The sequence below is a fragment of the Chroicocephalus ridibundus genome, chromosome 2, assembly GCF_963924245.1.
Source record: "Chroicocephalus ridibundus chromosome 2, bChrRid1.1, whole genome shotgun sequence".
NCBI classification, from domain to species: domain Eukaryota; kingdom Metazoa; phylum Chordata; class Aves; order Charadriiformes; family Laridae; genus Chroicocephalus; species Chroicocephalus ridibundus.
The window spans coordinates 112,702,367-112,728,812 of NC_086285.1; the positions used below are offsets into that span (position 1 = coordinate 112,702,367).

Here is a 26,446-nt window from a genome sequence, read left to right on the forward strand (position 1 = left end):
ACTAAGACTGTCAAGGAAAGAGGAAAAGACCAAAAGATTGCTACATCAAGGCTAGACCCTGGATAAGAAGATTGGCTCCTATTAGGTTATATTCCAGAATATAACTGTGTATTTCAGTAGCTCCTTCAACTACTCTTCTACTCACAAGGTAACAAGAAGGACAATCTGCATTGTTTTTGTCTGAAGCAAAATAAACACAACAGCCCCACATGACACAGGTAGGGAGACACAGCTTTCCCAGTAGATGCCAGGAGCACAAGTTAGCTGTCATCACCGAGAGATGCGTTTTTGTTCCTATGTTGGTCTCTGAGAGTAGACGGATGTCTGCTTTTGCAGCTGCTCCACACATGCCCCTGCTCAGTCTCGCCAAAAATATTGTGTATATCTTCCCTACCCCTTGCAGAGACTGAGAACTCAATTTCCGAAATCGCTCGTGATGTGTGGTGAGCGCTGGAATCCAGACGCATCAGAGGCCCTTCCCAAGCGCCTCCTTCCAAGTCTAGGTTGCTAATTACGAGCCTGTTGGTGATCTGTTTTCCCTCTTTCCCCCATGCTTAGGTTGCTTGTAACTTGCTGGGATATTTGATTGGTGCTTGGCCAGAGTTTCTCTGGGTGACATGTAAAGAATAAACAGAAAGAAGAGAATACCACTGGATTCTATAAATATTTATTATGCACAATACTGGCTTGGAAATCCAAGTACCATATGGTTTTCTATAGTGGCATCTCCCACTCCTTCCCACACTCTTCGGTGATTTAGTAAAAAGAATAAATATATGTTTGAAATATCAAGTCTTATCCTGATAGCATGTTCCATGATTTCAAGCCCTTTCTTCGCATACAGCTGAATCCTATAGCCCTTTCTTGGGCAAGGCTCCCATTGACATCATTTTTGGGAGCATTGCCTCAGCCAGGGGCTGCAAGAGGCTGCAGGGCCTGATCCTTGAGGGGTTATTTTTAAAGAAACAGTGCAGTCTGGATGTTCAGTGGGTTGTGGTTTTTTTTGGTTTTTTTTTTTTTTTTTTCAAATATGGAATAATTTGACTGTGGAAAGACAAGGAAGAATGGGTGCAGTGCTACAATTGGAGGGACGTAGGGAGAGCCCTGCCGGGCACCTCTCACCATTTTGGAAAAAAATAGCCATAGTAGCCTATGTGACTGTTTCGGTCTCCTGTCCCACAAAGCACTTCAGCAAGTGCTTAAGTTTTGAGCACCCAGGCGTTCCCCCTGACTTCGGAAGGGTTCTCTTTTACAGCTTGCCATCCTTTAATTGCTTCATGTCAGAGATCAGATTATTTGATGTTTTGTTTCTACTTTCTATTGCTGTGCCCACTCAAGTTAGTTTATAGCCTTTCTCAGCATTCTTGACACATCTTTGTCTAATATATGATGCCCATCGTACTTATGTAGGAGTTAGGGAATGTGAATTTATTCTGCGGTGATTACGATTATGTATGTCCTTTGAATAACACGGCAGATAAATGTAATGTAGGGAGCTGAGGAGATGGAACCAATTCCCCACCTTCCCTTGGGAGACTGTGAATAAAAGAGCAGTTTATTACTTACAACAGAATTGTTGTCTTCCGGGTGATATCTCAGTTTAGTTGTTTCTCTGTCTGGCTGTTACCTAATTGATAGGTAGGGATCTGGGGAGCAGAGGACCACACGAGAAGGGCTAATTTGTGTCCTTCCAGCTAAAACACTGCACTTTCCTCAAGGGGCAATGGTTGGCAAGTGATGGGGGCTTCCCACACGCCCGCACTTGTCTCCAGGCGAAGGGCAGCCCAGCGTCCCGAGTCCTGGGAAGACAGGGGGACTGAGGTTGCTTTAATTTAATTGTCAAAGCTTCCCTCGTTTTCTTACTTCGCGGTGGCCGGGACAGTGGAATTTGTGCATATGTGTGCTGAAGTATTCATGTTGTTTATAGTGTGGGAAATGGGGAAGAAATGTGTTTTCAGTTTCATTTGATGTATACTGCATGCCTGAGGTTCTATCTTAAATTGAGTTTTCTTCGCTGCTCTGACAAAAAGTGAGACTTTGAAATAAAAGTCTGAGTTACAGAGAAAGACAGAGTAAAAACTGGGTTATATTTGCAAAGAACAAAAACATGGTTTAAAAAGATAAGAAGAAAACTGCGGTTTTTTTCACTAATACTTTGCCAGCTGAAATCTTTTAGTCAGTATTAAATACTGACATAGAAACACGTTAACTCTAGTTTTAAAACAGTTTAACTTGGTGGATTTTTTTTTTTCCAATGTCCACTTTTATTCCAATATTGCTGAAAGCAGTGACTAGTCAATCCAGTGTGCTCAGGCACAAGTTACTGTGAGTAAAGCTTTTTCTGGTTGCCCATTAACAAGCAGTAGCCTGTATTGGACATGCTGTAGTAGCCTGTGAAGTAACCTAATCTTCTTGCTCCCACTGAGAAGGAAATAATTTTAGGACAGCTGCCCCCTCCCCCTTACAGCGAGTATAATCTGAAATGGGATCAGAACTAGTAAGTCCACCGTTTTTGACTGTTATCCCATTTACCACTTGTGTTTCACGGTGACCCAAGAGCTGTGGCCTATCAAGAATTTCTGCTTTTAACTCCAACCCTGGGCTGTAACCATAAAGCTGGGCAGACATTCCTGTTTCAGGGTGGTTTGGTTGTCAGCGTGGAAGGACCTTCAGGCAGGCTTCATCTATCCTAAAGGTGCTCTTTTTGCTAAGTTTTTTTATTTTTTTCCCAGCAGTGCAGGGACATATGTATGAGTGGTTTCTGTGTTGGGGGAGCAAGTAATCTCCAGGGGCAAATACAGCGTCTGTCACAGTTAACTCCCAAGACTCTTGCTTAGAATTTGATTAATCTGTTTATTCCAAGATGTGGATTATAATGTTGTTTGCCTTGCAGAAAGGGATCTGGGGGTACTGGTTGGCAGCAGGCTCAGTAGGGGACAGCGGTGTGCCCTGGCAACCAGGAGGGCAAACTGTGTCCTGGGGTGCATCAAACACAGCATCACCAGCCAGGCAAAAGAGGTGATTATCCTGCTGTATTCAGTGTTGGTGTGGCCTCACCTCGAATACTGTGTGCAGTTCTGGGCCCCACAGTCCAAGAAGGATGTGAAGGTCCTTGAATGCATCCAGAGGAGGGCAACAAAGCTGGTGAAAGGGCTGGAAGGCATGTCCTATGAGGAGCAGCTGAGGACTTTGGGCTTGTCTAGTTTGGAGAAAAGGAGGCTGAGGGGCGACCTCATTGCTCTCTACAGCTTCCTGAGGTGGGGAAGAGGAAAGGATGGTGCTGATCTCTTCTCCCTGGGATCCAGTGATAGGACATATGGGCATGGTTCAAGGCTGCACCAGGGGAGGTTTAGACTGGACATTAGGAAGAGTTTCTTTATCGAGATGGTGGTCAAACACTGGAACAGTCTTCCTAGAGAGGTGATCAATGCCCCAAGCTGTCAGTGCCTGTCAGCCTGTCAGAGGCATTCGGACAATGCCCTTAATTACATGCTTTGACTTTTGGTCAACCCTGAAGTGGTCATGCAGTTGGACTAGATGATTGTTGTAGGTCCCTACCAACTCCTCCCCTCCCCTCCCCTCCCCCTCCCCTCTCCTCTCCTCTCCTCTCCTTTTAAACTTCAGCTACCTTCTAAACTTAAGCTAGTTATAAGAAAAGCTGACTTTTGACGGATGTCATTTGCTTAAGTTTTGCAATATCCTATCCTACCTTTTGCAAAATAAACACATTTCTTCTTAATAATCTTGTCATAGAATATTTTTAATATATTTCTAGTGATGGTTTTGTACCCTTTGTGCTGCACACCTGCGAGACAGTAAAGAGAGATTCACTAAGACAGTTTTTTATAAAGCTTTTCAGGACATGATCACCATATGTCTAAAAACACTTAGACTAGTAATTGCTTTCTTACTTACTGTATTTTCTCAAAGCTGTCCTTATTAATAAAGCGATAAAATTATCTATCATGAAATATGTAAACGCTCATTAAAATAACTTCATTTGTTTTGAGCAGATTTAAGATATTTTCAAGGTTTTAATCCCCCATTTTTCTGTTTAGGCAATTATTTTAATGGTAACATAAACAATCTCTACCTAAAATAATTACAGTAATTGTGGCTATTCTCTAGGGTGCATCACTGTAATATGCCAAGAAAGGTATTTCCTCTGGGTTGATTGCAGCTACTTTGACACCTTCTTTTTAAACAACACAGAAAGCAGCAATGTGAATTTTCTAGATGTCTGAACACACGGTCCTTAATTATATAAGCAACTCGGTAGATTTCAAGGTATATATCTCATGAGAGTAAACATTATAGAAACAAGGCAAAAATTTATTGTTAGTGGCATAAATAAATAAACTATTTTTTAGAGAAAATAGTTGATTCTGTACAATTTAGAGAGTTCTAAGTTCTCTAACTTAGAGAGAATTCAGATATTTAAAATCCAAGGTGGATGTCACTGTCAGACCAGGTAGTCCAGAGGAAAATCACATTGTTTGTTACACAAGCAAAGCACAGTTGTGCGGTCACGGTGTTTTAGTCCTCTGCATGGATAGACTAAAGGTCAAGAAGCCACTTACTGGCGGGCAGCATGACAGTCCTACTTCCTGCTCAGCCTCCTGCACACCCACCAGAAGACCTGGTGTGCAAACCTCCTGGAGGCAGAGCTCTTGCAGGTAGTGAATCTCTTAATCCTGTGACATGCCTATGATAAAGCTGAAGTTCAGCTGTGTGTAGATGAGAAACACATCAAAGTTATTAATTACAAGATGCTTTATGAATAGGCAGGTTCCCCACAATTATTTATTTATTTATTTATAAGTTAGAGTTGTCAGGGCCTGAGGCATCATATTGAATTCATCTCCAGATGTAATAGAGGACCAGTAGTGTCAATGTACAGTGGCCAGTGGTCCTGCTTCCTGACTTAGATACTCTGCCTTACAGAGACTTGCAGTGATAGCAAGACTGCTTGATCCTAGGCCTATTTTGGCCAATTTGCTGAGCTGTGAAAAAAGGTTGGAAGAGTCTCTTTTCTTTAAAAAAAAGGAGACTCTTGGGTTGTGGGAACATTAAAAATCAAACAGTTTAACATTCTGAACTGTTTAAAAGCATCAGAATAACATCTTTCAAGTGCCCGAGTCACTTTGGGAGTTGGGTTTGTAACTCAAGAATCCTTATGACTCTTGAGCATTTTATCTGTAATCTTTCTGTTACAAAAGCTGGGAACATAGCTGAATCAACGCTGCACTTCTGATTTTCCAAATGAAAGTGCTGCCCAAATCTTTTTCTACTGCAGTATTTCAAAAGCCAAAAATCCACTAATCTGTTTCCTTGTTCTTTTTCTTTTTTTTGACAAAAAATATCCACTTTTGCTGAAAATAGTCTTGCCTTAGTCCTATGCTTCCTAATATAATTCCTTATATTAATCCTAATATAATAACAATTTCACTACATTAAGCATTCTTCCTTCATGCTTGCATAAAATTTTAAATAGAAGACGCTACTGGGGAGAAATCCATGTAAAACTTCTCTTGAGCTGTACTGTAGTTAAGCATTACAGAAACTTAGTAGTTGTTGCTTTTTCTTAAACCACACCCAGAGAGCTGACCTGTTGCATGGCTTCGCATTGTAGCTTTCATACCACTTTTATCTTTTGTTCTTTAAAAAAGTCAACTTTGAAATATACCCACTTGGAGAAGTCTTTCAGACAAACCTGAAACTTATTTATTTATCAGCATGGGTGAAGGTTGCTTGCATACATCATAGTGTTTCTCTAACAGTAGAGGAAAGGTGTATTTAGAAGCCAAGCCAAATACTTTTATAAAGTTACTTTCTAATCCTTCCAACTCCATGGATAGGGGGGATTTTGGGAAATGGAATAATTTAATAGCCCAGAACAAAACAGGAATTAATATGGGCTTTTCCCATGCTTCCAGTCTTAAAAGTAGGTCTACTAGAGCAATTTGGATCAAAACAGAAATACAAATTTTGCACCTTAGGACTAGCTCTAATTATAGCGACTTTGTAATTCTGCACGTTAAATTGAGGACAGACCTCACATATGGAAGTCAGTTTAGGGGTGGGAAGTGTTGCGTTTTTAGCATGGAAATATAAATCCATAATTTTGGGGCCAGTGAAAATCTTGATTTTCAGACAGAACATCAGTATCTATAATTTCTGAAAACTTGGCCACCTATTTGTGGCCTGTTTGAAAAATGTGAGTATTTACCAATATGCCTTTATTTTTCCTGCCTGTAAAGAGATGTCTGGTACTATGTACACTCAGATGAAGATACCAAAGACATGTATGTTTCAGTATGTAATACTGTTTAGCAAGAAACAAAAAAATAATTTTCCTTTTCCTTGCTACATTGATTACCTCTTTGGCAGATACAAAGACACACTCCCAGAAATATTTTCATGGTTTTTATGCTATTTTCAAACTTAAAGTAATAAATAAATAAAAATCGGATGCCAAAATTAATCGTGGAAATCGCTTCAAAGTGGAAAGATTTAAAATTAATGTTATTTTTCTCCTGGTTCCTAACCATTAAGAGTGAAGTTGCTTCACGTTTCACAGCTTTTTTTCATAGCTGTGAGGGCTGAAAATGGATATGTGTATTCTTTGTAAGGAAAAGTTGGTGACCCTCACAGCCATGTGGCTGCAGAGGGTGAAACTTTAGGAAAACACAAGATCCCCAGTAAAGCTTTGGCAACTGGCAAGGTAATGTTTAAGCTGTGAAAGACTCTTTTGCAACACTGATCGTGTAACTACAGCTCAGTCTTAAAAGGGTTTTAAGCTACCTTGTCTCCAGTATGCTAGCCTGATTTCTGCACTATGAGAATGAATTGAGCGACTGTTGGATATCTGATTCCGTAAACTCCAGACAACCGAACTGACAGGGTGGAAATGGTAGTACGGTTTTTATATTTGTTCCATATTTGCTGCAAACAGCAGCATATCTGTCTTCTTCTGTGTCTGTCATCTCTTCTTCCCTCCCCTCCCGCTGTCACTGCAGTGTCATAAAATTTCTTTCTTCTGTTTCAGCATGTAAAAAACTACTTTGATTACTTTTTATTTATTTGCAGTCTTCCTGTAGCTTAAGTGGATGTGTGTGTTTGCCATCAGATTGCATCCCCCTGCTATGTGATGACATTGGCAAGTGATTGCACAAACGAAAGATTCATTGCTATAGCAGATGCAGTTGTGAATGAAGTCAAATCAGCTGTAACTTTTAAATTAAAAACCCGTCAGTGAAGAGAATAAAGCACGTGAATGCAAAAAGCAAGGATAAGAAGTCATACAGTGATATAAAAATAAAACCTGATATAATTCAAGGGTGAAAGAATACATTTGTGGATTCTGTAATAGTGTTCTTTCACATCACTTAATAATTTTCTTCCAGCTAATAAAGTTTTCTCAAGTAAACAGAATGATTTTTTTTTAAAGTGAAAAGCTGATTAGCTCGGTATCTAAAGCATGTTCATCACAATACACTAGTTGCAACAACCTAAAATACATTTGAAGTGTGGTTAAATACTCCTATTTTTGAGACCTCTGGAACTATTCACAGTGACTAGAAAACTAAGAGAAATCAAATCAGGTACATGAAGGCATTTTCTATATGCAGCAAGAAAGTAGCTGAATGAACAGGAAATTTTAGTAGACTTTGTATTAAAAAGGAAGATTATTATTAAATGCTTTAGGCAAATGGCGAGCTAATGTGAGAGAGTAGTGTAAACTGGTGAATAATTAACCAGAAAAACATGGAGGAAATAGGTGAGGTTTCTTTATTTCAGAAAATAACATGTGTGTTGAAAAATTAATCTAACCCTGGAAGAGAGCTCCATAGTATAGGGTTTTTCCCATTTTTTTGACATGAGTAAATGTTCTGTACTGACTTTTCCAAGCAGCCAGTAAATATTCTTTTCCATATGCATATGATGAGAAAAATGGAGCGGAGGTTAACACCCCCGGTTCACTGGGGACTCATGTGGCCTCTGCACACTGTCAGAACGCAAAGGAATATATACTGTTATTGTGAAATCTGGATGAATTATGGGAATTTACTGAGAAGCCAAGATTTCCCTTCATGGGCTACCATTCAGAGGAGAAAAAGACACGTGGGAGGAAAGAAGAGATGCAGGACTTGATGCACACATCTGCTCCAGTTCAGTGCTGCTAGAAATCAGATCAGTCTGCCCCCATATTTCATTTCCTTCTGTAATCTTGACCAATAATTTATAATTGGTATCAGCTGATCATCTGGCTCTCTCTTTCCGTGGCAAAAGGAGTGAACAAAGAACTTTATCCTCCTACTCTTTACTGTCCAAGAGACGATAAAACTTTGAAAGACAAAGATCTCTATTAATTTTTAATGAAGTCTCTGAAATATCCTCCTAGTCAATCTCTTTTCATTATTTCTGGTATGCCTTGTTGAAACAGTGCTTTAGAAGTCCATGTGAGCTGAGAAACAGCTTTGTTAATCGCAGGCAGCATCATTACGATTTTTTACCTGGTGTATCAGCTTTCTCCAAGTCTGTATTCTAGGTGAAGGTGCTCGGACAGCACCTCTGGAGAGCAGTTCCTGAGTCAGAGGTAACACATGTGCTGCCACATCCCTTTGCAAAATCGTATGCATAGACCAGACCCTGACCTCCAGCTGCTCCTTCAGTCCTGTCTCTGCTCTGGGGCTTAACTCCGGCAATGCTGATGTTTTGCAGAAGTGACCGGTACAATTCCAACAGAAGGAGTCGGGGAGGCTTTTTATGTCATTCCCACTTCTCTCTCATTAGGAACAGTACAGGCTCTGACTTAGCAGCTTTTCATGGCACATGCTTCAATTTTGTGCATGTTTGCAATATGTTGGTTGCCCATTCAGTTTAATATGGAATATTAATAATATGACCATGTGAGAACAGTTTCAATTAGTGTGAACAAAGGGGGTAATTCCTCTTGTTAGTATATTCAACGAGAAGTCTGAAACACAATAGGTCGAAACTGGATTATTTTTAAGGTGGACAGCATTGTAGTCTATGGCATGAAGATGACAATAATTAAAATCAGTGCTTTCAGAAAAAAGTAAGAGACTGTGGTGCACCTAGTATTTGCTGCTGTATTTAGGGGTTTTGTGGCCTCACCTTGAATACTGTGTGCAGTTCTGGGCCCCGCAGTCCAAGAAGGATGTGAAGGTCCTTGAATGTGTCCAGAGGAGGGCAACAAAGCTGGTGAAAGGGCTGGAAGGCATGTCCTATGAGGAGCAGCTGAGGACTTTGGGCTTGTCTAGTTTGGAGAAAAGGAGGCTGAGGGGCGACCTCATTGCTCTCTACAGCTTCCTGAGGAGGGGACATGGAAAGGAGGTGCTGATCTCTTCTCCCTGGGATCCAGTGATAGGACACATGGGAATGGTTCAAGGCTGCACCAGGGGAGGTTTAGACTGGACATTAGGAAGAGTTTCTTTATCGAGATGGTGGTCAAACACTGGAGCAGTCTTCCTAGAGAGGTGGTCGATGCCGCAAGCCTGTCAGTGTTTAAGAGACATTTGGACAATGCCGTTAACAACATGCTTTGACTGTTGGTCAACCCTGAAGTGGTCATGCAGTTGGCCTAGACTATTGTTGTAGGTCCCTTCCGACTGAACTATCCTGTCCTGTCCTGTCCTGTCCTATCCTATCCTATCAACAGATTTTCAAGAGAAGGAGCTGTGGAAGGGGGTCATTCAATCCAGCAAATATTAGAGGAGCACAGTTTGCCTGTTTTCATCCTGATGCTTCTCTGCCAGCCTCTTCCGTAAGAGTGTTACACTGTCTATCTATTTATGACATGAGAATTCACAGATCCCACGGTGGCAGCTTTTAGTCTGTTTTTTATGCAGCACCAGTGGTTGAAAAACCAAAAAAGACTTAATAATGTTCACAAGTGGGCCTTAGATAAAAGCAGGGAGACAAATAAGAGATCGTGAGGCACAGGGATGTAAATCAAATAGGTGAATTTACTTTCTGCTAACAACTGCAGCACATGTGTAGTCAGCAACCCAGTGAGATTAAATGAAGGGGGAATGAAGCTTAAAGTTGAACAGGGATATGTTCTCTCTACTTAATGAGAAAATAATGCATTTCTACTACACTGAAACCAAAAGCTGAAAACTGGACGGTTATCACTCAATGTCATTTCTCACAGCATGTTACAGTAGTCTGGGTACTTTGCAAAAAGGAAAGCACTCATGTCACTTAGGTACCTACAGACTAATAGACACTGTGACAAGTAAAGGAGTATCATGAAATTGAAGGAAGGAAGTGATGGCAGAGCAGTCTCTAACTGAGGCTTCATAGTTATGAAGTGTTAGATTTTATACCTCAGATATGTTCTCCTTGCTAACTGCAAGTGAGGAGAAATTTTGTCTGCGCTTGGACAATTGTGTAATTTCCATGTAGAATTCTTGTGCCTCTGAAGCATGTCGTTGTGTCATGTTGATCTGATGGTCTGGGCTGCCTCTGCAATGGCATAAGGTGCTCTCAGAAGTTGTCTCCATTCACTAGGAATCTTATTTATCCAACTGTTTGCACTAGGTTTTTAGGTTGCTCATTTCCTGCCACCCCTTGTGCTTATTTTCTTTTCAGCTAAATTAATTTTGGCTAACTTTTCTCATGCCATTTAACCTAGGGATTCAAAGGAAACGAACATCTGATAGAAGGTATTTTATGGCCTGCGTTGTTTGAGCATTTGAGTTGCGAGACTGTTGTCAGTGTTTTTCTTGGCACGGCCCAGCCTCCTGCAGTACAGTGGTAGCTGGGAGCAATACAGTGGTAAACCCACCAGCAGCAGAATGTGAGCCAGTCTTTGTTTTAATCTGGAGAGCAATCAGCATTGCAATTAGTATCCAAAAACTCTCTAGGATGCATGCTTAACGGTTTGGCTTTGTGTTTTATTTTGTTTTTGTTGGGTTTTGTTCATGAATAAATCATGTGAGATCTCCAAATAGCAATTGGCACGTGAAACACAAGGAAGCCTGTGGCCGGTGGAGTACTAATGTACCACATACAGGGTCTGACCAGCCTGCTGCGGTGTGCTGATGAAGGGCACCCAGCTTGGAGGTAAAAGCAGGAACACTTGACTTCAGCTCCTTTTTGCCCCATTTGGATCTGAGCAGTCCTGTCCTTTTCAATGCTCAGCCAAGGTAAGAGTCTCCCATGCTGGCACAACACTACCGCAGCTGCCTCCCACACCTGAGAGAGGTCTTTGGTGGCCACACGTCCCAGCCATTGAGCAGGTAGCCTCAAGCAGTTCAGGGAACTAGTCCTCTCCCACCTGTACGTGGGGTGTTTGCCACCCAGGAATTGTTTCAGGTGCTCCATTTACAGAAAAATAAGAAGCAACATCTCAGGGCATTGGGACATTAAATTTGCCACTGATTTCTACCATTCTTCTTTTTCAACTTGATGCAGTAGAATTGAACAAAGTGCAGGGTAAATCAGGGTGTTTCTAGAGGCCAGTTTTAATGGAAACCAGCTGGGGGGTGAGGGGAGGTGTTGCACACATTCCCCTGATGTCTGGAGCCTGCTTCCCACAATGCCCATGTGCTTTAGCCTGTAAGCCGCTGGGATTTTCAGGCAGGTGATGGGGGGAAGGCGAGACATTGCCTCCTGTCCTGTCCTGTGTGACGCTGTGAAGAGAAAGATGGGCATGTCCAAGGCAGGCAGGGTAGACTGGGAGCTGTTTCATATGGAAGAATTGAGGGTCTTGGTGAATGGTCCCATCCCTGCAAATGTGGCACTTGGATAATTTTGAATCAGGAATGGGGCTGGGGGGGCGGGGAGTGGAGGGGTCCCATATGCACTTGCTGAAGAGCAATGGGCACCCCAGCTTGAACCGTGGCATTTGCGAGCGGTTGCATGCCTTTCCTCTGTATTGAGGGTAATCTGGCTTTGTAAAATGACAGTAATTTACAATGTCACTTGCTGTAATTGGGGGAAATATTGTTCCCTCCTCATCTGCAGCTGACTGGAAAATCTAGACGTGTCTCTTACTTTCTGTGATTATATTATATGCTGGCTTTAGAATGAAATAAAAAATGGTTTGAAATGATGATCTGTTCATGCTCCAACCGGTGAAAGCTGCAGAGAGAGGGAGCGAATATGTTTTGAAATAATCACTGAATGTCAGCCTGCTTCGGTCTTTTCAGCACTTTTCTTTTAGTCAGGAATATTGTGGAACATATGGATATCTGTATGCCTTTATGTAAACAGCTTGCTGTCGGTCACCAAGTATTAATGAGCATTATGGACAGATTTAACTATGAATGCTTTGCAGTGGTCAATGAATACTGAATTAGTGCTTTAGCCAAATTCCTATACAATGAGTGTGTAAGTGAGAAGCAAGTGAGAAGCATTCATACTCGCAATGGAAAGTCTCGCTGAAGATTCCAGACGAAATGCACCTACGACTGAGGTGTCCGCAGGTCTCTTCTGCTCACATTGGCTCTGCCTCCATCTGGGATCACATTCCCGTTTTGACCTGCGATAATTCGTGCTGCGGATGGGCTTGTCATTTCCACAGCGACGGGGGGGCGGCGGGGAGGCTGGCGCGCTCAGAGCCCTGGGTGTGGAGGGGAATGTGCTCACTTCCCCTTGGCTGCGCAACATCAGTCCTGCTCCACATTTGGAGCTGCAGGACACGGGCAAAGCGAGCTGGATGTTGGACTGTCACGAGTCTGGCAGAAACACAGCTGAGCGCTTTGCGTGATAGCTGCTAAATCCCGGCTAAATTTTATGTCTTCTGTGTGCTGCCCTCTGGGCAGGCTGGAATTTGCCCTTTATTAGAAGATCAATGAACAACAAGAAACAGTGGCTGCTTTAAAAAAAAGAAAAAAATTGGCACGAACCAACATTTTACATATTGCACATATCCATAATTTCTTAATGTTGAATGTTTTATGCAAGCAATGAGGCACCAAAAACTTGGCAATGTGCGTTCAGTTTCAAATAGCTGCTCGCTCTCTGCATAGCAGTGTTTGGAAAGCAAATGTTTGGTTAGTACGTGGTTAAGCACTTTTGCAATACAGAAAGTGTTCTTCATTGCAAGGTATCTTTCCTGAGAAAGCAAAGTGTACTTTTGGTTTTTGAAGCCATGCAGACATAGTTTGTAAGCAGTGATTAAGATTTTACAAATACTTCAGAAGCCCTTTGAACGTGTATGTTGGGTAGGTCAGTGCATGCTAAATATTTTTATAAGTAGTTTTCTATGCATTTTTGCTTCCCTCTTCCTCCCACTCTTTCACTTTGCATGACCAAAATTCTCTCAAAGTGCAACTTCAGGTATTTTGGGTTCATGTAGAGCATGGCTTGCTCTACATGAACTGAGAGGACAGTCACATTGAGGCAGTGCAGGATTAAGAATGACCATGCACAGCCCTGTGGATATAAATATTACTAAGTTTGCATTTTATTTTTGTCACTTAATCTATTTTCAGTTTGTGGGTGAGCACGAGGTAAGGAAAGGACTAAAGGCAGACCTACCAGTGCTCGGCAACTTGCATACTTTACCCATGGCGGAGGTTTGCCCTGAGGGTTGTATCAAATTTGCCATGTGAACCAACATCACATCTAACTTGTCTTTTAAACCAGCAGGGACAAGTCGTACCAGCATGAATATGGACTGTGAGCATCCTGCGTTCACTGAAGCGCTGGTTGTGGTTCAGATCGGGTCCACAGTCCTCAGACCCAGATAAGTCAAGTGTGGGTTTCCCACCAGAGTAAGTCCAGAGGCAGACATTTCATCCTTAGTTCAAACGGGGAGAGGACAAGGGGTCTCCTTAACTTGTTTCCAGCTGCAACCATCCCCAAGACCCACTTCCAACAGCAAGGATCGTCAAGCACATCTGTAAGGCAATCAGGTTTCTAGTCTTTGGTGCCCTCAAAGTTTCCACTATTTTTTGATCACAGAGAGGATACTAGTGATAAACAAGTGAGTAATTCACAGTACTGCCTAGCACCTGTGTGATACTGCCAGCTCCCCATTTCCAAGGAACCGTGTTTATGATTCTTGGGTCTGATTTACCTCCAATCCAAGTGATTACAGTTGCAGATGAAGCCCATGGGAATTGTGCTGTAAACATCTACGGTGATGCATGAATTGCTCTGAAATAGTAGAACCACTTGGAAATATCAGATGTCTTACAGTGGCCAAACAAGATGAATGGAAAGTATTGGCATCTGTGCATCTTTTCCTTAGTTTGTCACCTGTAAACTGTTAATACAGTGTTACCTAATTGCAGTTTTATTAAATCATTAATTAGAAAGTAAATAGGTGTTATAGAAAATCCCTGAGGGGAGAAAAGAAGAGTATAGTATGCAGTGAATAAGGCTTTTGGGAAATTTTATGCTAAAAAATAATGTTTAAAATACTTTGTTTACCCAGTATTCAAAATAAAATCAAGGTTTTTACAGGGCTTTAATTTGGAGGCATTGTTTGATTTATTGCTTAATATAAGCTTAACATTATGATATATTGCTGATGATGAATTAGTTTGAGTTCTGTTTCAGAAAGACTGGTTGTTCTTTTTTCCCCATTTTTATTTTGTTTGTAACAAAATATTAAATATTTAGAGTTTGAAGACTATATGTCATTCTATATGTGGAGTATTTGATATAGAATCACAGAATCATAGACTGGTTTGGGTTGGAAGGGACCTTAAAGATCATGGGCAGGGACACCTCCCACCAGACCAGGCTGCTCAAAGCCCCATCCAGCCTGGCCTTGAACGCTTCCAGGGATGGGGCATCCACAACTTCTCTGGGTCAACCCGTGCCAGTGCCTCACCACCCTCACAAAAACGCTTCACCGGCCCAAACCGCAAAGCCTCTGGCCAAGCCCCATCTCAAAGAGACGCCCTCAGGGGCAGGCAGAGACCAGGCCGCCTTCCCGCCTCAACCCTGCGACCATTTTCCCCCCTCCCGCAGAGCTGTGCTCCCGGCTCGGCCCAGGCCGCGGGGGACAAGGCCGGGCCGGGTGCGTGTTGCTTTACACATGTGTTACTATATATTTTACTTTTTTTCTATTGAAGCCATTGCAATTTGGATTCTAATGGCTCTGCTGCTTTTCTGGTTTTATTCTGTAAACCTGAAACAAAGAGGAAGCTAATGTGTCTGCCATTCTAAAGAAATTAAATCAGACCCGGTAAGGCAGTTCACTGTTCATCAAATAATTCTAATTTGTGATAAATGATTATTCTAGAAAGGAAAAAAATGAAAATTTTATTTTCAGAGAACTCAAATCCTGATTTCTAGAGCACCGAGCAAGAATGTAATGTTTAAATTATGTTGGCTTCGCTTCTTCAAAGCATTTGTTTTTTGTTTGACTGCTAGTGAGTGTACATGAGGGGGAGGGTTTAGACTGGATATTAGGAAAAAATTTTACACTGAAAGGGTTATTAAGCATTGGAACAGGCTGCCCAGGGAAGTGGTTGAGGCACCATCCCTGGAGGTATTTAAAAGACGGGTAGACGTAGTGCTTAGACATATGGTTTAGTGATGGTTTTTGTCAGCGTTAGATTGACGGTTGGACTAGATGATCTGAAAGGTCCCTTCCGACCTAGGCAAGTCTATGATTCTACGAAGTAAGGGAGCAGTTTTAACCTGTACATCCACAGCTAACTCTGTTCTCCATGTGGATAAACTTAGAAATTTTGCCCAGTAATTTCTTTAGCACTAATCAACTTCAGAAATGAAGCAGGGTCACACAGTCCTAGAAAAATTCTGTATAAACACAGAAAATGGAGATGATCACTTTCTGAAGTAGTTTAAATTTAAAGTGTACAGCTGAAAGCAACAGGGGAACACAGATTGACTGATGAGGAAACTGCCGTATTAGGGGTCTGTTGATATGGTAAGCCAGCTTCACGTATTGATGTGAAAGTCGTAAAATCCTTTTTGTGCTACAAAATTTATTTTTGTCACAGAGGAACTCTTGCAACCCTAACTGTAGTTGTCCTTTGTCTTAAAAAAAATGTCTGCAATGTAATTTCAAACCTCTAACTTTTTTTTTTGGGGGGGGGAGGGGGGTGGGGTGGGGTGGGGTGTGTGGTCTTGTTTTCTTCTGCATCCTCTAAGGAAGAACGAAAGAGGGTGAAAATCGTTCTAAGTCTGCTGTTTACTGTGATTACATTTCAGAACATCTTTCTGGATGATTTATAAGCTTCCATCAGAGATACCTATTACAATTAAAGTTGCCCTATAGGTAAATTATTTAGGTGAATAAATGGCACTGTACTAGTTGTAGATCAAGGGCTATGACCAATTCATTGAACACCGTGATTCCTGCAGGGATTAAAAAAAGCTGTTTCACTAGGAGATCTCTTGAATAGGTTTCCTGTGCTTCTGTTTTAACTTCATAGTTAGAGAGGCTCTTTTGGAGTAAAGAACACAATGCATGGACTGTTATCAAATGCAAAATATGACCATGTGTGAATGCGCAAATAAAGTGAGAAATGTTTGTGGAATGATTGCAGTATTTACCATTCTCTGTTGTGGGGACAACAAGTGGGAACAACTGATTTTTGTTTTAGCTGTTGCTGTGAAAAACTGGGGAGCAAACTGCTTGGGGTCAAATGAAGCAGTTTATTATTCTGCTTTACAGAAGAATATACATTTCTCTATTTTCAAGTGATCTTTTGTTTCCTTTTTAATTATCACACGAAGGTCAATTTGTTTTCCTTTTCATGGGGAGATGGGGACAGCATACATTTGTGACCGGTTTTGGTGAATAAACTATTCATGTGGAGAATTTTTCCCTGCTCTGTGGTTAAGTATCACTGTTCATGCTCTCTACTGTTAGCCTGAACTGTACATTACATCTTTCACAACAACATGCTAAATGATTTATTTTGAAAGATCAGAAGCACTTGGTTTGGGTTAGTGGAAAGAAATGTGAGCCGCGATGGAGGCAATGCTCCCGCAGGGGTCTCCCCTTGTTCTGGGAAGTGGGATACGGGAAAGAAGACCCAGCGTGGCTCCACAGGAGTACAATGTGAGGAAGGAGAACCTGGTGCGACTAAGAAGCGCTGGTATTTGAAGGCTGCCACCTTTTAATTTGTTCATGTGTGAGTGGTTGAATCTGATTGACTTGAGCTGTAAGTTAAGAAGTTAAGCAAAATTAATTTTAGATGGGACTCCATACCTGTGTACAGAAAAAGCTCACTTACTTACAGAAGCATTACATAGAAGTAACCTGATCCATTTTTCAATATGAGACTAGCAAATTTATACTGTTCTTGCACTAACTAATACTGGATTCAGGATTTTTTTCAACTCTTTCTAAAAAATGCCTGAGTGATACTTTCAGAATCAAGAATTCAGATTTGGTTACCGCTTATTTAGTAAAACTGCTTTAATAGGCAGGTTTCACTCACTCAGGGTGAGTGAAAGTAATTCATTATTGTTATTGTGAATCCTGGTTACACTGTTGTTGGTAATTAGGTGGCAGTAAGAGCCACGGTACTGCAAAATGAACTGACAGATGTCAAGCCTGGATTTTCTGTAGTGTTAAACAGATCATCCACACTGTCATACGCCATTTGACTCTACAGCGTGCTTTGCTTGAAGCAGCAGCACAAGAAACATGCAAGCAATCCAGCAAGGACTTTGCCATCTTACTGTTTTACAAGTCTTTCAATGACTTAATTTTTTTCTCTGCCTCAGTACAACTCGAAGCCATTAGCAAAACATTTTCAAGCTGCTTAGCTGCCGTAATAGTGCATGACCATTTGGGGTTAATCTATAACAGCAAAGAGCATCAGAGGAGGAAGTTTTCTGGTTGCACGATAGAAATTTCTTTCTTTTCCTTTTACAAGAAGCTGCAATTTCTAATCTTAAATTGTTTTCCTTAGGTAGCACCTTGTCGGTTTATTCTGTGTCTATGTCTGAGCATGGGAAGAAGAACTAGAGCTAGAAGAAGAACTAGAGAACTAGGAGTGAACTTACTTTCAGGAAACTAAACAATTATTTTTAAAGTGGAAAAGCTACAGTTTTATTATTTCTTTAATTTTCCCTCTCCTGTTTTGAACCAATTCAGTAGTGCTTCTGCCCATTTCATAATTGTGCTACAGGACAGTATCCCAAAGACCTGCACATTGCTCACTGCTTCCCGTGATACACTCATTTGCACCTGTTGAAGCAAACATTAAAGCTAGCTTTCCAGTCACTTACCTTACTCCCACTTTGGGCATATGTTATGTTGCAAGATACAGGGCAGTGGAAAAGCTGGGTCAGAAGCAGTGATGGAAACGTAAGGTTTGATCTTGGACATATGAGCAGGCCAGCAAGATTCCTGACACAGAGTGTATTGTAATCACCTTAGAGACTTTTTAGATACTCTGGATCTGCAGTTAATTGCAGCAGTTGCAAGTAACTCCTTCACAAATAGCTTTTTTTTAGGCTTCAAAGCTGCTGGTGTTATGATAATGAAAGGCCAGAGGTGATCTCTTCTTTAGCATGTATAAAACAACCTGTCAAGGTTTTCTACAGTTCAGGCTATGAAGAGCTAGTCTAGCACAGTCACCTATGGCCAAGGAGCTGTACAGATACCTCACCTGTCCTTAGTAATTATTATGGTCATAAAGTCCTATAAAAAATAAATTAAAATTAAAATTGTAGCTGCGTATTTAAAATGTGCTAACTTCAAGGTTGGCAGGTACATGCTGTACACTTTCAAATGATTAAGATTATATCCCCTCATTAATAGTTTAAAGTTCAGTAAGTCCATGCAGCAGCTTAATAAGCTGTTCATTGAGCCACTAAATCTGAATCCAAGCCCTCCATTTTAACAGTGAACCAAATTCAGGCACTACATCCAAACCCATAAAGTCGTATTTCCCAGCCTAAACAATTAAATCTGCACAATGAAGCAGTGCAAGGTTTTTTTTCTATATAAAATTCATCCAGCCTTACAAATCTGGAGAAGAAAGGTTTTCTTGGCGGGGACCTAACACTGTAATTAGTATTTAAATATTTGTACTTAAATGTTAGTACTGAAATACCCAAAAAGGTATTTAAGAGGTCTGGTTGAATAAAAAGTATTAACAGTTAACATAATAATAAAACATATTAAAATATTACAGACTTTCTGGTTACCCCTCTGCATGCCAGGAATTATTAGGGCACGCTTAGGTGTGACATAAGTGCTATCTTGTCTTTGCTTGACCTCCCTGCTGGAGCTGGATGCTGTTGTCTGCAAAGGATGCCAGTAAAGGGATTGTGATTTATACACATGGATCTTCTAGGAACTCAGCTGAAATCTTTCTTGTTGAGTTTGAAGATCGGTCCTGCATTGCTCTCCACAAGATGGATTCAGAATTGGGTTAATCAAAATTCTAAATATCACTAAAATATGAGTATGTGAACTCCCAGTGAATAACCGTTTATTCTGTACTTCTGGAGAGCAAAAATATCTGTCTGTCTAGAGTTCCTTGATCATCTTCATATTTCCCATATTGTGAAGCTTTCTTATTATTGTGGTTTTGGGGTTTTTTTCTTTGCCTTGAGATAACTTTCTGTTCCAGTTGAAAATGTCATTAGAAGTAACAAATGTTTCTTTGTTTTTTTTGTGTTTGTTTTTTATCCCATACAGTGTGAAAGGAGCAGATGCTGGCAACGTGATCAGACTATTTGTACCAGATATTGGGATGTTCATTGCTAGTCTGACAATATGGCTCATCTGCCGCAACATGTTTCAGAAGCCAGTAACCGAGGATGCAGCACAGTGCAACATGCAATTTGAAAATGAGGAAATGGTATCAAATACACATTTCTATCTGTACAACTTCTAGCTAATAGCGAGCTTTGGCATTCCTGTCTGATATGGATTCTGAAATGGTTTCATGAGCACGGAGTATATTAAGGGGTGAACTTACTTTCAGGAAACTAAACAGTTGATTTTAAAGTGGAAAAGCTACAGTTGTTATTATCTTGAGAAAACAAAGCAGAATATGAAAAGTGGTAGATACGCTACTGAATTTTTCAGATCATTTTGAGTTAAGACGTGATCATGACAGTTGATCACAAATTGTTTCTTCACCGGAGCTGGTGGTTAAGTCCGACAAGGTTGTTCTGCTACATACATTTCTTAGTTTCTTAGATAGCATCCATATTTCCAAACTTGTTATCCAAGAATAAGAGCAGCATCTGAGTGATTATCAGAAATGACTCTTAGAAGAAGGGAAGAGAGACTGTCATTCGTGGAAGAAGTTATCTGAAACTGTGGTCATACTGAGTGAGCTGAGTATAATTTTGGGGAACGGCTTAGCTAGAAGTGTTGATGTGTTTGCTGTGTATTTTACTCGTGGGAAGAAGAATGGCAGAGATACTGAATGCAGAAAAATCCAGAGGAGGAGAGGAACAATTTTATAATATAAAACACTGCATTGGGTATTTAGCCCGGGGTGCAGAGAAATTCCTACTACTAATCTTAACATGTTTTTTATCAGACTGTCTAGCGTGCCTTGGGTCTCATTTTCTGTCTCATTTTATGTATGGATGGAATGTTTTTTTCTTTACTCTCAAAACTCCCTTGTTAGGGGAGACAGTTGCAACTTGCTCATTTCAAATAGAAATTACACTTTGAAGTGGGTAAAGTATTTAGGGGGGATCAGCTGCCCATTTTGGTGCCACTACAGAGGCAAAAAAAAGCCTCTCTGCATGTTGCCATGTTGTCTGGATTGCGGTATTGCCAGAAGCTGGTTGAGTTTCTAGCACGTGAGAGATCAGTATCAGGACTGTACTTTATACTAAGTTGCTTGTAATTCTTACGGGCTCTCCTGGCAGCTGAGGGTTGCCTGAAGATTGTAGCTTTTAACTACACATTGGAGGATACATAGGTCTGGGTCTGATAAGCGTATGCAAGGTTTTGCTGCGTCTCCTGGAAGCTGGTTTTATCAGCTTTAAATCTGCTGTATCGTTGGAGCTGTGCAAAATGGATTTAGCAGCAGGCTACAATCTGGAGCTATACCCACAAGGGGAGATGTCTGAAATATTAAGAAGTGCGGCTAATTGGCGTGTTTTGTGTTCAGCCTGTCTCTCTTAAAAGAATTGCATTTTACCAAAGCGGGCTGTAACAGACTTGTTTGAAGCACAGAGTGTAGCTTTAGAATGGCTTGGTCCTAGACTGGCTACCTCAAGGCAATACACCAGTGCTACTTAATGGGCCAGAATATTCCACAAAGGAAGAGCGTGGGGAAGAAGAAAGAGAAAACTTTGACTGTAAAGAAATGTTGATACTGGACAAATGGAAATCTGTGTAAACATATTTTACTTCTTCACATCAAAACCCAGCAAATATTATTTATGTTCTGTAAATGGTATGTATTACAGATTATCTAGTGAACTCAGCAGCTGTGTTTAGATTTAGTGACACCCAAAACTCACAGGAAATTTTTTTAAAAAGCGGTAATAGTTACTGTCATGTGAGGTGAACCCCAGTGCTTTAAGGAATAGTGATCTTCACAGCTGAAATGATGAATTTGCATCAGAATAACCTGCTTGTTTTTTTAAAGATGGAGTGAAACGGAGAGTGGAAGATTAAATACCTATTAAACATATTTTTCCAACTTCAGCTTTCTCTTTGTAGGTGTCTGCACATAACATCCTGGAGTCATTTCTGCTAGTTAGGAGGAGGCTGCAGAAGCAGCTGAATCTGCTAGGAATATGTATTTGGCAGGACTGACTGTAAGGAACCTAATGCATATGCAGAGCATGCAGCTGAGTGTCTGAATCTGGGAGAATATTGGCATGATCTAAAATGAGTCCAAACTGTGAGTTTCACATGATAATTTTCATTTCTTCCTTAGTAGAGTCCACTGGAAAAGGGAAAACTAAGTAAGTGATCCATTCTTTGAATTCTGCATTGGCTGCCTGCTGCCTGTGGCTGCGTGTTGGTGCGGCTCTCTGATGGTGCTGTAACTCCATTGAATTATAAAATGCAAAATGAGTTGCAGCAAAAACTGACCTACAAACAAATGCTTCAGGAGGAGTGTTGAGCTTGGTACTGTGCCTCCAAAGAAAATAGCCCTGTGTTTGTTAGACCAGCCCCGTAGCCAGTTCCAGAGTTGAAGAGCTTTTGCTGAGTCCCTGCCACCAGTCATCAGAGATTCGTGGTGCGAGACGTTGTTAAGAATGCACCAGCTGATTTGAACAGGCTCAACAGAGCCATAAGAGAGGTGACTGTTCACATTGCTAGGTGCCTAGCCACAGGTGGCTCCATAAATCGAGAAATTAGCACTGTGACTTCCAAGCAAAAGCAGAGTTTGTCTTGCAGCTTTACCTTTTTGCATGAAATTATTTACATTGAGTGATTCTCAGACCTCTTTGCTTTGGGGGGAGCGAAATACTATGGAAATAGGCTTAATTAAAAAAAGAAAGGTTAATTTATCTACTCCTTCCAAATTTTATGTGTAAGAAAACCTGTTAAATAATTGATTCAATACTTCTAAAAGTGACCTTTTCAAAGCTCTGGGTGAATCTATCACATTTCAGTTGTTATATGGGCATTCTGAAAAAAATGCCTGGAGTTGAGTAGCAGTTTGTGATACTCAATTTTGTGCTGTACTTTGTCATGGCAGTAGCCTCCAGAAACCAGCTGTAGAGTACAACGGATCAGATTGCCCGTGGATTGAGATGCAATTCAAAATAAGAAAAAGCATCAGAATCCAAATTAAGGACAACAAAGATTCATTGAAAAATGGATGTCCTTCTTCATTACACTGCATCCAACTTCAAGAGAAACAGATCTCTATCAGAAAAGTGTATTCTACAGAACAGAACTGGGGGAGGAGGCTGTAAGGTAGTGAGAGACTCAATTATTTGTAAGTAACGCTATCCCAGGAATAAGCAAAGAGTGTGGTTTTAATTAACAGTGAGTCATGAAGTAGGAAGGTCTGCCAGATACCAGGCTGCAGTCCAACTCATTACCACCCCTAAATGGTTGCACACTTGGAGTAAACGTGTCTGCAGGCGTTTTTTATTAGGGCTCCGAAAATTTAAAGCAGGTGAATTCAGCTGGAGACAGGCCCAGATTGCAAATGCCGAAAAGCACAACGCGAGTCACAAGGTGTAAAAGGTGGAAGAAAATAAGAAAGAACAGTTAACTCCCAGCTGCAGCTGGAAGTACAGCATTTGTGATTTGGTGCAGATGGTGGTTTATATGCCAAAATGCAGATACAGTATATACAGTCTGATAGGTATTAGAAAGGAAGTAGTGTTTTCTTGAGACTGTCGGCGAATTACATATTGTAAGTGACGGTCGGGGGGAGGAAAATCCTTCTGAGATTGCACAACCTAAACTTTAGAAGAGGTGTTGATCTTAATTGAAATACACAGTTGTAGTCTTCAATGCAACTTCCTCCCACGTGGCACTTGCTGCCTTGCCCATTCAAGCTTGTTTCTCTTCCATGCTCTTCTAGAAAGCAAATGCGACCACTGGGTCTGTCCCATAACCTGAGGCAAGGTTGATCCCAGAGCCTCAACCCCTCCTCTGATCTGTGGAAGGCAGAGATTTGTTTGGGATCTTAAAAAGGAAAAAAAAATGAAATAAAAAGAGGAAATCGTTTTAAAATAAACTTAGGTTTGGGAAGAATGTGAGGAGAGCTTGGCTTGGAGTCAAGATACTGGACTGGAGTCAGGACCAGCATGGTTCTCACTTTGGCCACAAACTTGGTTTGTGTCCTCGAGCCTATTACTTCATCCGTCTCTCGGCTTCTGTGTCCCTTGGCAAAGAGGAGCAGGCATAATGTTCAGTTTCCTAGCTTTGTCTTTCTAAAAAGTGACAGTGCCTACATCCTACGCCTACATCGGGCACGTAGTACATCGAGAGCTCTCTTTTGGTCCAGGTCTCCAAGTGGGACTGCAAAACATACAGGACAGAATAGATAGGCTCTGAGAGCTACGCACATCTTGTGCCTTGTCCAAGGCCTTCCTAGTCTAGAAATTGCCCATTTAGATGAGTATCCTCATCCTAAAAGTAGTTGCTACCTGCTGGATAAGGACAATAAGCAAGTAAGGGAATACCCTTTTTCCCTATCTCCAAAATTATAATTTATCCTGATCTCTCCTAGTGAGAGACTGGCTGTAATCCTAAAACATGTGGTTTCAAATCCCTTCCAAAAAATGTTGTTGATAATTATAGCTGCTCTGAATAATCTTGTTAAACATATAATTATCCAGACCCTTTTAAAAGCTCATTAATTTCTTGGCTTCAGTGGCATCATGAAGCAAGGACTTCCACAATTTAATATGTGCTCTCTGATTTTATTTTAAATTTAACACCCTTTAATTTTATGGAAGGTCCCTTGTATTACATGTTATAAAACAGAGTGAGATGGTATAAGGGAAATCAAATGTATCTATTATCTTGCATATTTTTCTTTTTAAAGGTAAGCAATCCCTGTTCTTTTTTCCATTTCTTTTGTTTCCATTACTTTTTTCTGAACCAGCTATAGTTCTGCAATATTCTCTTGAGCTACAGGGAATGTCAATGCCTCAGCATTTCAGGTAAGGTCTTATTGTTGATTTGACATTTGTTAGATTCAGAGATTTTTGGGCTGGACAATTCTACTAGTGTATCACCTACCTGGATATCTGGTAAAATAGGAATAATTAGTTCAGCTTAGGGCACAGCTGAGAAAGATCTGATGTCCCAGTCCTTGTAGTGACTAACACCTTGCCAATTTTCTTGCCTTCAGATGTGGAGATCTCCCTTGAGCTGTTTACAGTGGTGCCCATGACCCTGTCTATACAGCCATCCCATTTTTCTTGAATGGATATATTTTTCCTGAGATTATTTATTGTTTTGTGTGTATCTTCATTTAATTTTCTTTTACCAGTATCAAATATTCACCTGGCTTCATTAGCTCTCACTGACGTGGGACCCTCTGGCCCTGACTTCTCTATACACCTTCCTATATGCAACTTCTGCCCCTTCAATATTTGCTTCTCTCCAGAGATGGCAAATGATGGCTATTGTGGAAAATACTACAGGTGATAAAGAGGGAAAAAGAACTTCTTAGAGAGGGTTGGAACTTCTTGACTTCTTTTCACTTCTTCATGACACTTCTTTTTTTCCTCTTCTTTTTTCCCTCTTTTTTTTTTTTTCCATTGGCATCACTATTTAGCACAGCATTTGCTTACCTTTTCTAATTGGTTCTAAATATTTCTTTGGTTTTGACCCCTGGAGAACTGGTCCAAACCCAGTTGGTCTCAGTGTGCTTTGAACGTGGTGTAAGTAGGATTTAAGAACTTATTTCTGTGGTTTAAAGAAAGTAGGTGAGGCTCCCTTATCGCTTTGCTTGCATTGCTTGTAGTGGTGAAGTTTGCCAGACCGTACCCAGCTGCCTCCCTCGGTAACAATTCTAATGCATCTCATCTTAACAAGGGTCAAAAGTTTACAACTTACATTAGCTTCTTGGTTTGATGCACATGTCTTTGGATAAGTCTTTACAGAAATACGTAATTATACAGCAGTCCCTCAGCTACATAATGTTACATAGTGCAATACATTATGTATTACGAAGTGCCGTTAACCTGTTCAGCATGAAACTTTAGCATGCACCTGTCCTGTTTTGGCTGGAAACATGACAGATGTATGAAGAAATTCTTGTGGCAGCTCTTCGCTGGGCTTACTGGTTTGGTCATCTAACAGTCCTCGATTCCAGATTTTGAGGTACAGAGTAAATAACCAGGAGATCAAAATACTGGAATAGTATTGCCTTCAGACAGCCTAAGTGATGATTAACACAGTACAAGAAGGAGTCTCTTGTGTCACGGAACTCAGTCTGCTGCTCTTGCAGGCAGCTGTATCACACAATTCCCTCTGGAAGGTAGGAAGCACCATCTTGAAAACAGGGCAATTTTTCTTTATCCAGTTGCTCCTGAGAGGACCCTGTTCTGTAATTTTGCTTTGCTGGTAGTTAGAAAACCTGTAATTTAGATTGTACATGTATACATAACTGCATTATAACCCTTTTATTTCTTTGGCTCTTTTGATTGAATATACTGTTTCCTTCTCTAGCATTTATTTCTCTGGTATTTTGGGAGGAAAAAACCCCATATTTATTCAAAGTCTGTTCTGCAAGACAAAAGAAGTCAAGTAATTTTGGATCCTCTTGTAGATTAGATTTCCTGTTCTCCTGTTCATCCCAATAATCTGTGGCTTTTAAGGGTGATACTGGAGAAGTACCCAAGCCACTTCTGTATGAGCTGAGGCAATCCTGCAAATAACCGCAGCACTCCCGTTGGGCTATTTATTGTGCTTCTCAGCAAGATGGATAACGGTACAATGTGTATATGTCTTGGTCCAGGAATTACTCCATATGGGTGCTGTGCTGTTTCACATACCTGCACTAACTCATTTAGAGTTTGTACTGAATTGTGCCTTGTAGTCATAACCCAAGTCTTCCTATTTCCT

General features: G+C 40.8%; 1 protein-coding gene across 2 annotated transcripts in view; it reads left to right on the forward strand.

Moving 5' to 3' along the window:
* The window catches only part of PIEZO2 (piezo type mechanosensitive ion channel component 2), a 320,283-nt gene that overhangs the window by 157,112 nt on the left and 136,725 nt on the right, over positions 1–26,446 (forward strand). For both annotated transcript variants that reach the window (XM_063326530.1, XM_063326531.1), the window contains exon 5: positions 19,622–19,784. In XM_063326530.1, coding sequence (XP_063182600.1) covers positions 19,622–19,784 — 163 coding nt within the window. The remainder of the gene's footprint in view (positions 1–19,621; positions 19,785–26,446) is intronic.